The sequence below is a fragment of the Entelurus aequoreus genome, linkage group LG26, assembly GCF_033978785.1.
Source record: "Entelurus aequoreus isolate RoL-2023_Sb linkage group LG26, RoL_Eaeq_v1.1, whole genome shotgun sequence".
In the NCBI taxonomy this organism is placed as follows: Eukaryota; Metazoa; Chordata; class Actinopteri; order Syngnathiformes; family Syngnathidae; genus Entelurus; species Entelurus aequoreus.
In genome coordinates, this window is record NC_084756.1 from 38,485,425 (window position 1) to 38,503,355 (window position 17,931).

Genomic DNA, 17,931 nt, shown 5'->3' on the forward strand with positions numbered 1-17,931 from the left:
ATTGTTTGTAAAAGTTGCAATTTATAAATAAAGGTTTATAAAATAAATAAATAAATAAATAATTACATTCATGTCGTCATTCTTCTTTAGTTGCTTTATTGAGTTTACAACCCCCTGCCGCTGTTTTGTACTGTTTCTGTACTTATTTTGATTATTATTTCTCAATTGTTTGTAAATGTTGCAATATATAAATAAAGATTTGTAAAATAAATAAATAAATAAAAAATTACATTCATGTCGTCATTCTTCTTTAGTTGCTTTATTGAGTTTACAATCCCCTATTGGCGCTGTTTTGTACTGTTGTTGTACCTATTTTGATTATTATTTCTCAATTGTTTGTAAATGTTGCAATTTATAAATAAAGGTTTATAAAATAAATAAAAAATTACATTCATGTCGTCATTCTTCTTTAGTTGCTTTATTGAGTTTACAACCCCCTGCCGCTGTTTTGTACTGTTTCTGTACTTATGTTGATTATTATTTCTCAATTGTTTGTAAATATTGCAATTCATAAATAAAGGTTTATAAAATAAAATAAAAAATTACATTCAGGTCGTCATTCTTCTTGTTTTGTACTGTTTTTGTACCTATTTTGATTATTATTTCTCAATTGTTTGTAAATGTTGCAATTTATAAATAAAGGTTTATAAAATGAATACAAAAATAAAAAATTACATTCATGTCGTCATTCTTCTTTAGTTGCTTTATTGAGTTTACAACCCCCTGGCGCTGTTTTGTACTGTTTCTGTATTTAAATGTTGAATATTATAAATAAAAGTTTTGAAAAAAAAAATGAAATAATAATATTAAGATCCAACCCATTCAAGTGTTTGTAACATTATTATAATTTTTTTGCACAGTAGTTATTAGTTAAGTATTACAAATTTTTTTTACAAAATGTAACCAAAACAGAGGGAACCTGATATACATGACTTACCTTTAAGCACAAATAATCACTCACTAACCGAACAATAAACCGAGCTAATCCGTGACTAGCTTTAGCTTTGTTGAATCGAGTGCAGAAACATCGATGCGATCGATAGTCTCGAGCAGGTTTCATACTTCCTGCGCGGCCCCGCCCCGCCTCCTCCCTGCGCAGCCCCGCCTCCTCCCTGCGCGGCCCCGCCTCCTCCCTTTTCGCTGTGCGTGTCCGCCATGGCTCCAATGGTGAGTAGTTTGGCCGTCGAATCTACTTCGTACGTGTCATATATGCGCTGCCCCGCCACAGACCAACAATGTAGGCGACACTTTATCCGTCCACCGGCGAGGTTTTGCTACTTTCCTTTAACTTCGTTACTGTGGCTCTTGTCGAAAGCACGTCGGGAAATGTAATGGCTAACGTTAGCTCGCTAGCTCAGGCAGCCCCACGTTGTACCTACGTCACTTCCGCCTACCAATCCCCTAGCAACCGGTCGCCATATTGAATTCGTTGAAAACAAACCAGCTCACAGCGAACACAACATTGACAGAAAAAGCATTTAACGAGGTTTCACGGCATTTTAAACTGTTCTAAATGGCGTATGATTATGTAAATAGTATTTCCAGTGAGGCCAGGTTAAGATACGAGTGGATTAAATGGCAACATGAAAATTATAGGGTTTATTGGTTTTTAAAAACCCAACTGTGAAGTGCAAATTTAAACAAAACCGGTTTTCGAAAATAGCCTATGGGTGAGGGCGGACCTACGTCACTTCCGCCTACCAATCCCCTAGCAACCGGGAATTCATTGAAAACAAACCAGCTCACAGCGAACACAGCATTGACAGAAAAAGCATTTAACGAGCGTTGTGGCTTGGAAGTCGGCGTTAAATCCTTCATTTACGCATTTTTACTTATTCGCATATCGTGTGAAAAAACGAAAATGTATTATTTGCGTCAGACTCGTCTCAGTGAACTTTAAAGCTTCTCAGGCTTAGCTTAGCTTGCTAGTTAGCTTAACCTGCGCGCTACTAAGAAAGAGACGCGGAAGTTATCAACAACTTTGTGTGAACACGCCGTACTTGTTGGAGCCCACGTCGAAGAAGAAGTGCTTGTTGTCCACAGTCATCGACGAGCCCTCCGGCAGCTCCGCGGGCTCCTCGTCCACGCCGTAATCGTCAATAAGTTTGGCCATAGCGTCGCAGAACTCGATAAGTCCCTGCGCCGGGAGCGCGATGGTCTGACCCCAAGCCGGGCCCCCTGTTCACGGTCTGCCGGATCTTCAAGAACCGTCCCCGCTGGTTCTCTTTCAGGTCCATGTAGTACTTCCGATTCTCGCGCACTAGGAACTCGCTTTTCAGGGCCCGCCGCGGCTCATCCTGCACCATTCCCGGGTTGCTGGGACCCAACTGGGCGTAGTGTTCGATGAAGTCCCCCAAGTAGTCGCGGAACTCGACCGCCACCGACATAGACAGCGTGAGGCTGCCACCGGCCCGACTTCGGCTATCTTCAAGAAGCGGCCTTTGGTGTTCTGCTTGACGTCCAAGTAGAAGCGTTTGTTTTGGATGTCAACTCGCTTGGACGTCAGCTCCTGCGTCTCATGCTGGAAGCCGAGCCCGTCCCTCCCGCTGTAGCGTGAATGGAACCGAAGCCTGGGCCCGTGGCTGTCTGGTCTCTGTGGGCTTTTATCACGCTTTGGCAGAACAAAATACAACCTTTGTTTTCTCTGTTTCCAGTTGTGGTTAGCACAACCAAAAACAACACAGTTTTTCGGCATTTTGGAGGCAGAATGATGGGTTTAACCAGCGTAGGTCGACAGGTTAAAGAGTAATGGCAACGGTTTGTTTTCAACGCCAGTCTGGTTGCTATGGCTCGAAGAACCCGTATGTAGCTCAGTTGCCCGGATGTCGGCCCTCACCCATACAGGCTATAGACTATATAGTATATACCGCATTTTATTTTTGTACAACAACAACTTCAGCTGTCGAACGTTATAAGGTACAAATTCAACAATTACAACATTAGCACGGACGGTATAGCCAAGTTGTGGTTAAGAAGGTGGATTTTTGTTCCTTATATTTACCAGAAACGAAGTGATCCGAACACACGACCCGGGACTTTGGGGGACTCCAGTGAGAACCGTCCTCGTTTTCCCGGTGTAAAGCTGCGAGCCATTTGTCTCGTCTCTGTGGGCTTTTATCACGCTTTGGCAGAACAAAATACGACCTTTGTTTTCCCTGTTTCCAGTTGTGGTTAGCACAACCAAAAACAACACAGTTTTTCGGCATTTTGGAGGCAGAATGACGGGTTTAATCAGCGTAGGTCGACAGGTTAAAGAGTAATGGCAACGGTTTGTTTTCAACGCCAGTCTGGTTGCTATGGCTCGAAGAACCCGTATGTAGCTCAGTTGCCCGGATGTCGGCCCTCACCTATATTCTTAACATGACATTTCCAATTCATTTTATCATCTATAATTACACCCAAAAATGTGTTTTCTTTTACCCTTTCCATATTCACTCCGTCTATCTGTATTAGTGTTTGACTTTCTCTTCTACTGTAACAAAATATATATATATATATAAAATAAGAATACCAACATAGCTTTACTAATTACAGACCAGTGTCACTGCTGTCACAATTTTTTAAAATGATTGAAAAAATATTTGACAGTAATATAGACAGTTTTATTGAAAAGAACATGTTGAGTGAGCGCCAGTATGGATTCCGGACCAATAGATCCACTGTTTCAGCTGTAATGAATATAATGGAGGATATAGCAACAGCAACTGATGATAAGAAATACACCATAGGGGTGTTTATCCATCTTAAAATAGCATTTGACACTATAGATCAGGCCTGGGCAATTATTTTGACTCAGGGGCCAAATTTAGAGAAAAAAATGTGTCTGGAGGCCGGTATATCTATTTTTAGGAAAACTAATATAAAACCTCACAATAAAGTCTGATTGAATGCTAAAAATGTTATGACAGACCGCCTTAAAAACGGAATTTTACATTTTTCTATGAACGATAAAACCCTGAATATTGACAACATATGAACGACACACCCCCTCTCAGTCGACATATTTTGCAATCAAGCCAAATGCAACAAACACAGCGAAATATGAAAGCGAAGGGTAAAAAAACAAAAAACATCTACAATCTGATACATCTGATGTATCACTAAGATTTAGAACTTTCTTGTAAAAATCTCCTTCTGCGTCTGTCCCTGGCACTCGCATTTCAGACTGTGGAAACGCTCCCCACCCACACTGCTTGGTGCCTCGTCTGACCTGCTGTGACGTAGATTACCATAGTAACTAGTAGGGTTGTACGGTATATGGGTGTTAGCATAGTACCACGATACTAATGAATCATATTTGGTGCCATACCGCCTCTGAAAAGTACCGGTCCGCCACACCCAAAGATTTTTTGTTAAAATACAGCCAATAATGCAATTTTTTTCCTGTCCCCTTTATTTAGAAAAGTATCAAAATATTATTGGTATGGGGACAACACTAGTCACTAAAATATCATGGAAAAGCGCAGATTCCAACCATTGAAAGACTTAGTATAGTTGAAGACTTACGGTCATTAGAAAACATGAGTGCACATCATAATGGCAGCTACACTTTACATCTTAAAGATCTAAAAAAATGATTTGGGAATGTCCGGCGGGCCAGATTGAAAAGCTTAATGGGCCGCGTGTGGCCCCCGGGCCTTCATTTGCATAGGTCTGCTATAGATCATTCTATATTATTGTTCAAGTTGCATTCATTTGGTGTGAGAGGAGTAGTATTAGACTGGCTAAGAAGTTATTTAGATAATAGACACGATTTTGTGGCCAATACATCTGAACAAATGAGGATTGAATGTGGAATTCCACAAGGTTCGGTTTTGGGACTAAAATTGTTTATTTTATATATTAATGATGTATGTGAGGTATCAAAGTTATTGAAATATGTATTATTTGCGGACGACACCAACTTTTGTAGTTTGGGACATGACTTAAAACGTTATCAAACATTAATGAACAGGAAATGATTAAACTTAAGAGATGGTTTGATGTCAATAAATTATCGTTAAATGTAAAAAAAACAAAGTTTATGATTTTTTGTAAGAGGAAAAGGGAGCAAACGATCAAACTGTCAATAGATGGAATTGATATTGAAAGGGTTTCTGAACTTAGATTTTTAGGAGTGATACTGGATGATGGTCTGACATGGAAATCTCATATTGCACATGTACGGAAAAAGATGTCTAAGAGTATTTTTATATTAAACAAGGTAAAATATGTGTTATACTTAATTACCATATATCAGCTACTGTGTGGAAGTGTGGGGAAACACATATACGAGTAACAAAGGCATTGTATCAACTACAGAAAAGAGCTATAAGGATTATTCATAAAGTAGATTACTTAGAACACACTAACATATTATTTATTAATTCTGGTTTATTGATATTACAGGAGCTCGTAAAGTTACAGACATTATGTGTCATGTTTAAGGCTAAAAGTAAAACATTACCAGCAAATTTACAAAAAATGTTTGTCAGCACTTCTGAGAATACAGAGCATAGAAGAAAAAGACAACTTTAAAACAAATGTGCATATCGGTGGTGGGGGTTAAACTATGGAATTCTCTTTACAATGAGATAAAAGACTGTAAAAATATATTCCAATTGAAAAAAACATATATTTTGTTCGGTTTGTACTTCATGAAGTTTTGCACTTGTTGTGTTTTTTGTTTGTTTTCATTATATTTGGATGTAATTGTTGGTTTATATGATATCCATTAAGTAAGACTACGTATTATGTTGAAGGGGGCATGAAAATATAAGATTTTTCTTCATCCTGCTCCTTCTCAGGCATTGGTGTGTAATTGAATAATTGAGGTATAATTGTCTATCGATCAAAGATGCACATCAATGAAGGAGATAAATAAAATGAAATAGTAGCAAAGTTTTATTTTTAAAAATAAAAGTTGTGCTTCTGACGTGGTGCAACGCAGAAATCATCTTTTTTGCCACCGTTGTTTGTTGTTTTAAGTGTAATTCGAACACGCAGAAAGTTACAATATGGCACATTACATTTTTACATGTCCGAAAAGGAGTAGGAAGATGCAGAGTTGATCTAATCTGACCTCTTTTCCATTTCAAAGCAATTTGTAACACAGTTGTTCTCTTCCTGTTCTCATTTTGTAACACAACGTAAATCCATGAGTAATAAATACAGCTGTTCTCCTAAATAAATAGTTTGATACATTTTGAGAAACTTCAGTTGAATAGGATAGGATTATCTCATTTTAAATGATGTTCAATATATTTACCAGGATTCTTCTTCCTTGTACTTTGTAAACACTTTGAGTGTAAACAGTTTCTTAAATTGGATCATATACATCGTTGGACTTCTTTGCTTAATCCATTCCATAATGTAATTCCGCATACGGATATACTGAAGGTTTTAAGTGTTGTACGTGCATACAAATGTTTTAAGTTGGATTTTTCCCGAAGGTTTTTTTCCTCTTATCTTGAGAAGAATTGTTTGACATTCTCGGGTAGCAGGTTATAGTTTGCTTTGTGCATTACTTTGGCTGTTTGCAAACGCACCAAATCATTGAATTTCATTATTTTTCATTCAATAAATAAATGGTTTGAATGTCCTAACATGATGTTTTATTCTAATGGACTTTTTTTTTTTTAACACAGTTAGTGAATGAAGTGTACTTTTGTAGTTATATCACCATATTCTACACAACTGATATGGTAACACGAGCGAGCAGTAGAGAATATGAAGTGAATTTTGTTCTTTAACACATTTCGCTTTATTCATTATAGAAATATTTATTGCCAACGTATGTTGGATATATATATATGAGACTTCCAGTTTATTTTCTCATCAGTTATTACACCCAATCATTTTACTCTATCATTGTCTACTACTTGTTTGACTTTCTCTTCTACTATTACTAATTTGGTTTTACTGAGATTCACAGATAATCTGTTTTTGTTAACCAATCTCTATACTTTCTTAAATTCTCCTGTTATTATCCGTATTAGCTTCTGTGTGGTCCCTCCTGAACAAAACGTTGCGTATCAGTGGTTTGTCGGTTGTTGTGAACATGCATGTAGTTATATTGAAATGTGCCTTGACAGAAGAAGCAGGTGGTGAAGAAACAGGGAGGAAAGAGGAAGAAGCAGATCCTCAAGTTCACTTTGGACTGCACACACCCTGTGGAGGATGGCATCATGGACGCTGCCAATTTTGTGAGTACAGTCGACCACTGGGCAGATTTGTTATTGACGAGATACAGCATGTTCCAAACGATCCTTTTTTAATCACTTGTCCTGTTCTGGGATGGGGTAGAGCTCACTTAATCGAAAGACAGGCTATAGGTACGTGACAAAACATTTCAAAAGCAAAATATGTGACCCGTGCTGGCAAAATGAGTCTGAATACGCACAGGCTAATTTTGAGCTACAGGCAAATAAGTGAAAAAAAATGTATCTTGGTTGAAATTGAGATTTTCACAAAAATGAGTCCATAAAGCCACAATCTAGCAATCCCAATCATCGAAATAGCAAGAAAACATCTTAAATCCCCTTTATTTGAAGGTTTTGTACGAGGTATGTCTTCAGAAATTACTCGTGTTAAAATTCCTTGAGAAAGTCAAGTGTTTTCAACGCTCACTCGCGGCAATAAGGGGGAATCCCCCTAGCCATATTTGCTATCATTGTGACGCCAAGTTGACCTACTTTCTAAAAATGAGCATGGAATTCCAGATGACACCATTCTGAACCAATATAATTCGAGTTTTTAAACCTGTCCCGACGTAAACAAATCCGGCTTGTTGCTAAGGGTCGCTGTGAGGCGTACCCTCATTGGTTGAATCACCCCGCGCGGTGCATTGTGGTATCATGGCAGCGCCCTGATGAAAAACAACACAGTAATTCGAGCGGAATATTTGGTGAAAAAAGGTGATTTTCGAACATTTAATTATTATTTTTGTGGATAAGTTAGACTGTTTTACATTCCGTAATGGATTTAGAAGGTGGAGAGGGTACACAGGCGGTTGCAAGTGCGCTAAATTCACTGCAGTCGGCGAATCTTCTTAGTGCTGCTGGTCAGGAATATTACGGACAGCTGACCAGCTGACAAACTGACCAGTGAACAAAAAAACTGTGACATAACAGTGTTGACATTTTTGTACATAACCGTTTTCAATAGAGTTGAATATATATTTTTCCTTTAGACATGGGATTTGACTTTAATTGTACCAATTTTGGTGTTGCTACAATGACATTTAAGGTATGGTTGCTATGGAGTTCTGTTTTGGAACATTCTGTTCTGGAACAGTAATCTTTAAGCTGTTTTTTCTCAAAACGGACCCTCAAATTTGGTCGACTTCAATAGGATGTAACTCGGTCATTTTCTGTCCGATTCCAACAAACCATGTATCATTTTGAAGGTCTTTAGATGGAAAATGTGTAAATAACAATAACTCAGTTTTTAAAATGTCCTCATTGTGACTCATTTTGCCAGCACAGGTCACATATATTAAAGCAATTGATAACATTTAAGGGACTTTGGAAAAAACTTCCCAATGGTACTTGAACCATTGAGTGGGCTAAACCTATTTAGCCCAAAGCGGCCCCAAAGTCAAAAAGTGTGGACATTCCTGGATTAGACGTATTGTTGACGTACACGTTGAAGCGCCGCTCTGAGATCGACATCCTGCCCTCCAATTACCGGAACTAAAAACAAAAAAAAGTTGGTCTTCAGGAGAGAAACCAAATCCGAGAAACAAACCATTAAAAATGTCCTACTTGTTGCAATCATGTCAGTCCACAGCCAGACACCGTGGTCCGCGGCCAAACAACGGACATTTATTAGTCCGCTCACCAAGTTAAATGCTGTTCAGTATTAATACAATATTACATGAAACTACAGTAGTTGTTTGTAGTTAAAGGCCTACTGAAAGCCACTACTAGCGACCACGCAGTCTGATAGTTTATATATCAATGATGAAATCTTAACATTGCAACACATGCCAATACGGCCGGGTTAACTTATAAAGTGACATTTTAAATTTCCCGCCACACTTCCGGTTGAAAAACTCCTTTGGATATGATTTACGCGCGTGACGTCATAAAATGCACGGAAGTGATTGGGCCCTATTGGACACAATTACACAAAGCTCTTCGACAAAATTCCACAGTATTCTGGACATCTGTGTTGGTGAATCTTTTGCAATTTGTTTAATGAACAATGGAGGCTGCAAAGAAGAACGTTGTAGGTGGGATCGATCGGTGTATTAGCGGCTAAGTACAATACTTACAGCAACACAACAAGGACTACTTACCCTGATAGAAGACGCGTAGCTGATGCTTGCCGCCAAACCCACGGATGAAGTCCTTCGTCGCGCCGTCGATCGCTGGAACGCAGGTGAGCACAGCTGTTGATGGGAAGATGAGGGCTGGCTGGCGTAGGTGGAGCGCTAATGTTTTTATCATAGTTCTGTGAGGTCCGGCTGCTAAGTTGCTAAATTAGCCTTTGCGTCGTTAGCAACAGCATTGTTAAGCCTTACCAGGCTGAGAATTTTTAACCGTGTAGTTACATGTCCATGGTTTAATAGTATTTTTGCTCTTCTGTCTATCCTTCCAGTCAGGGGTTTATTTATTTTTTTTCTATCTTCATTTGAGAACGATGCTAGCACGTTAGCTCAGTAGCTAAGTGTGTCACCGATGTATTGTCTTGGAGATAAAAGTCACTTTAAATGTCCATTTCGCGTGCTCGACTCATTTTCAAGAGGATATAGTATCCCAGGTGGTTTAAAATACAAATCTGTGATCCACAATAGAAAAAGGAGAGAGTGTGGAATCCAATGAGCCAGCTTGTACCTAAGTTACGGTCAGAGCGAAAAAAGATACGTCCATCACTGCCTCTCAAGTCCTTCACTGTAACGTTCCTCATCTACGAATCTTTCATCCTCGCTCAAATTAATGGGGTAATCGTCACTTTCTCGGTCCGAATCTCTCTCGCTCCATTGTAAACAACGGGGAATTGTGAGGAATACTAGCTCCTGTGACGTCACGCTACTTCCGCTACAGGCAAGGCTTTTTTTTATCAGCGAGCAAAAGTTGCGAACTTTATCGTCGATTTTCTCTACTAAATCCTTTCAGCAAAAATATGGCAATATCGCGAAATGATCAAGTATGACACATAGAATGGATCTGCTATTCCCGTTTAAATAAAAAAAAAATCATTTCAGTAGGCCTTTAATGCTATTGTGTTGATTTTCAAACAGTATTCCTTATCTGGAGTGTGTTTTTCTTTTTATTATATGTTAAAACTGTGGTGTTTTAGGGGGACCAAGCCGGGATTAAATAGATTTTAATTAATTTCAATGGGCGGGGCTGCTTTGAGGTAGCACTGTAAAGTCAAAATATTGTCGATGTCTCCTACAGGCTGGTTCTCCGTCGTGTAACAATAGGAACTAGGAAATTGCTGTTTATGTTCTACACAGACATTTATAAATGGTTGATTTACATAGGCTAGTAAGGTAAAGTTTTGTACCTGACAAGTTTCGGCTACCTTGATTCTGTAGCCTTCATCAGAGGTGTCACGTGATGTTAGCGTGACGTCATCTGTGACGTGTTATATGGTTTGTTCTATCCCACCTGAAGTTGTGGGTGGGATGGCGGTGTCCCCTGGTGTCAGGTACAAAACTTTACCTTACTAGCCTATATAAATCAACCATTTGTAAATACACATCAGTAGGCTAAATGAACCTCTTCAACATATCTACACAGACATATTTGAGTGACGGATGGGTGAAGTCCGAGTTGGCAACAAGTGATATGTATGTTTGAGTACCAAAAGTAGTGCTTGAGCGTCCAGTTTGTTGAGTCAGGACTAGTTAGAACCAGGGCTGTCAAAAATAACGAGTTACCTCATGTAATTAATCACAAAAAATGATGGCATTACCGTATTTTTCGGACTATAAGTCGCAGTTTTTTTCATAGTTTGGTTGGGGTTGCGACTTATACTCAGGAGCGACTTATGTGTGAAATTTGAGGTGAAAATAAAGTGTACAATTAATCTACGTATAAACATGATTACCATATTTTTCGGAGTATAAATCGTTCCGGATTATAAATCGCACCGGCCGAAAATGCATAACAAAGAAGGAAAAAAACACATAAGTCGCACTGGAGTATAAGTCGCATTTTTTGTGGAAATGTATTTGATAAAAGCCAACAGCAAGAATAGACATTTGAAAGGCAATTTAAAATGTCTAAAGAATAGTGAACAACAGGCTGAATAAGTGTACGTTATATGAGGCATAAATAACCAACTGCTATGTTAGCGTAACATATTATGGTAAGAGTCATTCAAATAACTATAACATATAGAACATGCTATACGTTTACCAAACAATCTGTCACTCCTAATCGCTAAATCCCATGAAATCTTTTACGTCTAGTCTCTTACGTGAATGACATCAATAATATTATACGATATTTTACGCTAATGTGTTCATCATTTCACACATAAGTCGCTCCTGAGTATAAGTCACACCCCCGGCCAAACTAGGAAAAAAACTGCGACTTATAGTCCGAAAAATACGGTAATTGGAGCAAATTGAAACTCATCAAATAGCCTTTGCAGCTTCTAAATATTTTTTTATGGATGAATGTTTGTCGCTTGGACGTGTGCGGCTTCTCTTATGTGATGTTAAATGAGTTGACTCACTGGAAAGGACAGAACCTAGCGTGTTGGCGGGCAGTCCAACCCCCCCGAAGGAGCCCTTTGAAAAGGATCATGACAGCGTATTGACTCCTGAAAGTGTCAGCTTTAACCCCTTTGTGCCGCCTCCCTTTTCCTTCTCCACAGGAGCAGTTCCTGCAGGAGCGCATCAAAGTCAACGGCAAGGCGGGAAACCTCGGCGGTGGCGTGGTGTCCATTGACAGGAGCAAGAGTAAAATTGCGGTCAACTCTGATGTTCCCTTTTCAAAAAGGTACCGCCGTGTTACTCCACTTTACACAAAGTGCGCCGCTTCGAATCCAGGCTTAAAACGTTTATTTAGACAACTGAAAGTAGTTTATCTGCACTCTTTAAAATAATAATAATAATCCTATTAATCCATGCTTAATTTAGGATTTTGTTTCTGTTTATGGTTTAATCTGCCTGCTTTGGAATTTTATGCATCTCTAAAGCGCTTTGAATTGAATACGATTTGTGCTTTATAAACTTGCCTTGCCTTTCTAGTCGGGTACAATCCATTGATTAATTTCGCTACAACAGGGGTGCCCATTACGTCGATCGCGAGCTAGCGGTCGATCGCAGAGGGTGTGTCAGTCCATCGCCAGCCAGGCATTCAAAAATAGTCCTTAAAATTTAGCGATCAATCAACATTTTTTATTACAACACTCTTGCGCCGTACCTGCCGTCAAAAGCCTAAAGACCGACTGCACAGTTCCTGTCTTCACAATAAAAGTGTAGCTCCATCCTGCCTGCCCTAACAAAATAAGAGCCTCAGAAAGCTAGCAAGCTACGGAGTTTGCCGCCCATGTATTTCTTGTAAAGTGTATATAAAGGAGCATGGAAGCTGGAAAAATAAGATGGCAAAAAGCAAGCACTTTCATTGGACAGAAAGGAGGATACCAACTTATATTCTTGTCTTCATGAAAGAAAGGAATCTATATGTTATGGTTAAGGTTTGAGTTTATTTCAAACATGCATACAATTACAAAATAATACATGTTAAACATGCTTGTATTTTTATTAAGCTCCTTTAACTTGTTAACAAAAAACGTCCGTTTCATAAATAAATAAACATTAGTTATATATATATATATATATATATATATATATATATATATATATATATATATATATATATATATATATATATATATATATATATATATATATATATATATATATACATATATATAAGTATATATTAGGGGTATGGGAAAAAATCGATTCGAATTCGAATCGCGATTCTCACGTTGTGCGATTCAGAATCGATTCTGATTTTTAAAAAATCGATTTTTTATTATTATTTTTTTAATAATTTTTTTTTTTTTTAATTTATCAATTCAACAAAACAATACACAGCAATACCATAAAAATGCAATCCAATTCCAAAACCAAACCCAACCCAGCAACACTAAGAACTGCAATAAACAGAGCAATTGAGAGGACACACAAACATGACACGGAAAAATCTAAAAGTAGTGGAACAAAAATGAATATTATCAACAACAGTATCAATATTAGTTACAATTTCAACATAGCAGTGATTAAAAATCCCTCATTGACATTATCATTAGACATTTAGTTTATGAGATTTATTAATGTTTGTAATGATAATATCAATGAGGGATTTTTAATCACTGCTATGTTGAAATTGTTACTAATATTGATACTGTTGTTGATAATATTCATTTTTGTCTCACTACTTTTAGATTGTTCCGTGTCATGTTTTTGTGTCCTCAATTGCTCTCAATTGCTCTGTTTATTGCTATTCTGAATGTTGCTGGGTCGGGTTTTATTTTGAAATTGTATTGCATTATTATGGTATTGTTGTGCATTGTTTTCAATAAAAAAAAATAAAAAAATTGTTTTTGAATCGAGAATCGTGTTGACTTGAAAAAAAAAAATCGATTCTGAATCGAATCGTGACCCCAAGAATCAATTTTAAATCGAATCGTGGGACACCCAAAGATTCCCAGCCCTAGTATATATATATATATATATATATATATATATATATATATATATATATATATATATATATATATATATATATAAAAGTATATTATATATAATATTTATATATATATTAGGGCTGAAACTAACAACTAATTTGATAGTCGATTAATCTGTCGATTATTACTTCGATTAATTTGATAAAAGAGACAAACTACATTTCTATCCTTTCCAGTATTTTATTGAAAAAAAAACAGCATACCGACACCATACTTATTTTGATTATTGTTTCTCAGCTGTTTGTAAATGTTGCAGTTTATAAATAAAGGTTTATAAAAAATAAAAATAAAAAATAGCCTCTGCGCATAGCATACATCCAACGAATCGATGACTAAATTAATCGCCAACTATTTTTATAATTGATTTTAATCGATGAGTTGTTGCAGCCCTAATATACATTATATACAGTGCAGGCCAAAAGTTTGGACACACCTTCTCATTTCAATGCGTTTTCTTTACTTTCATTTCCTGTGCCACGCCGCGCCCGTGCCGTTTGCAGGTATCTGAAGTACCTCACCAAGAAGTATCTGAAGAAAAACAACCTCAGGGACTGGCTGCGTGTGGTGGCCAACGCCAAGGAGAGCTACGAGCTGCGCTACTTCCAGATCAACCAGGATGAAGACGAGGAGGAGGAGGAGGAAGATTGAAGCAGGCACCATGTTCAATAAAATGTCCAGAGACTGACAATAACACTCTTTTGATTTGTTTTATTTGACCTGAGGAGATTGTGCGGAACAAACAGAATATGGTGAGTAGTTTGCAGTGACATTCCTTTGTACGCTCACATATTTATACCCCAAATATTCTGCAGTTCCCAATATGATGCAGTACACCAATGTAAGCTGCAAGCGCAATAATAACACAGTAACACATTTTTGACTACTTTTGTACGGTTTTGTACATTTTTGACTACTTTTGTACGGTCACATATTTATACCCCAGAAGGGACCAAATATTCTACAGTTCCCAATATGATGCAGTACACCAATGTAAGCTGCAAGCGCAATAATAACACAGTAACACATTTTTGACTACTTTTGCACGGTTTTGTAAATTTTTGACTACTTTTGCACTTTTGTACGGTTACATATTTATACCCCAGAAAGGACCAAATATTCTACAGTTCCCAATATGATGCAGTACAAATGTACACCAATGTAAGCTGCAAGCGCAATAATAACACAGTAACACATTTTTGACTACTTTTGTACGGTTTTGTACATTTTTGACTACTTTTGTACGGTTACATATTTATACCCCAGAAGGGACCAAATATTCTACAGTTCCCAATATGATGCAGTACAAATGTACACCAATGTAAGCTGCAAGCGCAATAATAACACAGTAACACATTTTTGACTACTTTTGTACGGTTTTGTACATTTTTGACTACTTTTGCACTTTTGTACGGTTACATATTTATACCCCAGAAAGGACCAAATATTCTACAGTTCCCAATATGATGCAGTACAAATGTACACCAATGTAAGCTGCAAGCGCAATAACACAGTAACACATTTTTGACTACTTTGGTACATTTTTGACTACTTTGTACTTTTGTACGGTTACATATTTATACCCTAGAAAGGACCAAATATTCTACAGTTCCTAATATGATGCAGTACAAATGTACACCAATGTAAGCTGCAAGCGCAATAATAACACAGTAACACATTTTTGACTACTTTTGTACATTTTTGACTACTTTGTACTTTTGTACGGTTACATATTTATACCCTAGAAAGGACCAAATATTCTACAGTTCCTAATATGATGCAGTACAAATGTACACCAATGTAAGCTGCAAGCGCATTAATAACACAGTAACACATTTTTGACTACTTTTGTACATTTTTGACTACTTTGTACTTTTGTACGGTTACATATTTATACCCCAGAAGGGACCAAATATTCTACAGTTCCTAATATGATGCAGTACAAATGTACACCAATGTAAGCTGCAAGCGCAATAATAACACATGTTTGACTACTTTTCATCGTGCCTCTAAACAATGTCCGCAGGTGAACATGCCAGACATAACGGAAATTACAATGTAAATGTAAAAAAATATATCTAGTTCAGAGCATGTCAAATTGATATTTGTTTGTATTTTAGCTGGATTTAAAACATTTGTGCAAGTGCACGTAAAAGACGTTAAAAACGCATTAAAAGTCATCAAATGAATTTTGCGAAAACTAAGCAATGTGTAGAGGCATTTTTAAAAAAATCATACAATTGCATTTGGCAACAAAAAAGACAACAAAACAAACAAACCGCCCCACCCAGTTTTCCAGTTGGGGGAGAAAAACAACTGCACTTCAAAGATGTTCAATATTAAAGTGCAAGATTTGTTAACTAATAATGAGAGTCCATTTTATTTGACTTTGTTCACTAATTCAGGATAATTAAGTTACTAACCTTCTAATTACATCCATCCATTTTCTACCGCTTATCCCTTTCGGGGTGGCGGGGGGTGCTGGAGCCTATCTCAGCTACAATCGGGCGGAAGGCGGGGTACACCCTGTACAAGTCGCCACCTCATCACAGGGCCAACACAGACAGACAACATTCACACACTAGGGACCATTTAGTGTTGCCAATCAACCTATCCCCAGGTGCATGTCTTTGGAGGTGGGAGGAGCCTATCCCCAGGTGCATGTCTTTGGAGGCGGGAGGAAGCCGGAGTACCCGGAGGGAAGCCACGCAGTCACGGGGAGAACATGCGAAATCCACACAGAAAGATCCCGAGCGCAGGTTTGAAGTTTTTACTTGCATTAATATATACTATGTTTACATATCATTCGGCTTAATTTAACGATTCAACATTAGTAGTATTATTGTATGCTTTTGACTATATTAAACAGGGGTGTCAAAGTCATTTTAGCTCAGCGGCCGCATGCATGAAAATCTATTCCCAAGTGGGAATAGATTTGGTAAAATCATGGCATGATAACTTGAAAATAAAGACGAGTCCAGTTTGTTTACTTTGTTTTACTTTGGCCAAAAATAGAACGAGCACATTCTGAAAACTTACAAATCACAAATTAATCCTCTGGATAAAACACTTCCAAGTTTGTTGAAAATTCTGAGGAAATTGGTGCAGCTTCAAAAACACAACGATCTTAGACTTGGTCTCAGTCTATCTACAGAGCCAGGATTAAATTTGAAGTCACGGTTTTTCTGGGATTGGACAAAAAACGCAATATGTATAAACTCTTCTATGTATCAAATACCTTCTTTGTCATGTCCACGTATCAATCCAGTGCTAAAAATAATACTAATAATTAGAGATGTCCAATAATATCGGTCTGCCGATATTATTGGCCGATAAATGCGTTAAAATGTAATATCGGACATTATCGGTATCGTTTTTTTTATTATCAGTATCGTTTTTTGTTTTTTTTAAATAATTAAATCCACATAAAAAACACAAGATACACTTACAATTAGTGCACCAACCCAAAAAACCTCCCTCCCCCATTCACACTCATTCACACAAAAGGGTTGTTTCTTTCTGTTATTAATATTCTGCTTCCTACATTATATATCAATATATATCAATACAGTCTGCAAGGGATACAGTCCGTAAGCACACATGATTGTGCGTGCTGCTGCTCCACTAATAGTACTAACCTTTAACAGTTAATTTTACAAATTTTCATTAATTACTAGTTTCTATGTAACTGTTTTTATATTGTTTTACTTTCTTTTTTATTCAAGAAAATGTTTTTAATTTATTTATCTTATTTTATTTGATTCATTTTTTTAAAAAGTACCTTATCTTCACCATACCTGGCTGTCCAAATTAGGCATAATAATGTGTTAATTCCACGACTGTATATATCAGTTGATATCGGTATCGGTTGATATCGGTATCGGTAATTAAAGAGTTGGACAATATCGGCATATCGGATATCGGCAAAAAGCCATTATCGGACATCCCTACTAATAATAGATTTTATTTGTAAAAAAAAAAGAAAAAAGCACTTTACATTGAGTAAACAACCTCAAAGTGCTACAGTGTATTACAAAAATAAAATAAAAAGATAATAAATATAAATAAAAACTAGAACAGCCAAATAGCTAAAACTAGTATGCATATATCTAAAAAAAAGTTTTTTTTTAAAAAGAAGGGTTTTTAAGCCTTTTTTAAAAGCATCCACAGTCTGTGGTGCCCTCAGGTGGTCAGGGAGAGCGTTCCACAGACTGGTTGCTAACTCAACAGGCCGTG

General features: G+C 37.2%; 2 protein-coding genes and 1 pseudogene across 2 annotated transcripts in view; 1 reads left to right on the plus strand and 2 right to left on the minus strand.

The window, feature by feature from the left end:
• LOC133643401 (RING finger protein 207-like) overlaps positions 1-957 on the minus strand; it is a 64,909-nt gene extending 63,952 nt beyond the window's left edge. The window contains exon 1 of the mRNA XM_062037956.1: positions 938-957. The gene's annotated coding sequence lies outside the window, so the exon portion shown is untranslated. The remainder of the gene's footprint in view (positions 1-937) is intronic.
• Positions 958-1,043: 86 nt separating this feature from the next.
• Positions 1,044-14,389, plus strand: LOC133643320 (large ribosomal subunit protein eL22-like). The gene is made up of 4 exons (XM_062037811.1): positions 1,044-1,167; positions 7,074-7,184; positions 11,815-11,939; positions 14,199-14,389. The coding sequence occupies exons 1-4, from the start codon at positions 1,156-1,158 to the stop codon at positions 14,344-14,346; spliced, it is 396 nt and encodes a 131-aa protein (XP_061893795.1). The 5' UTR covers positions 1,044-1,155; the 3' UTR covers positions 14,347-14,389.
• On the minus strand, positions 1,973-6,072 carry LOC133643092 (transcriptional activator protein Pur-alpha-like; annotated as a pseudogene).
• Positions 14,390-17,931: the final 3,542 nt, after the last annotated feature.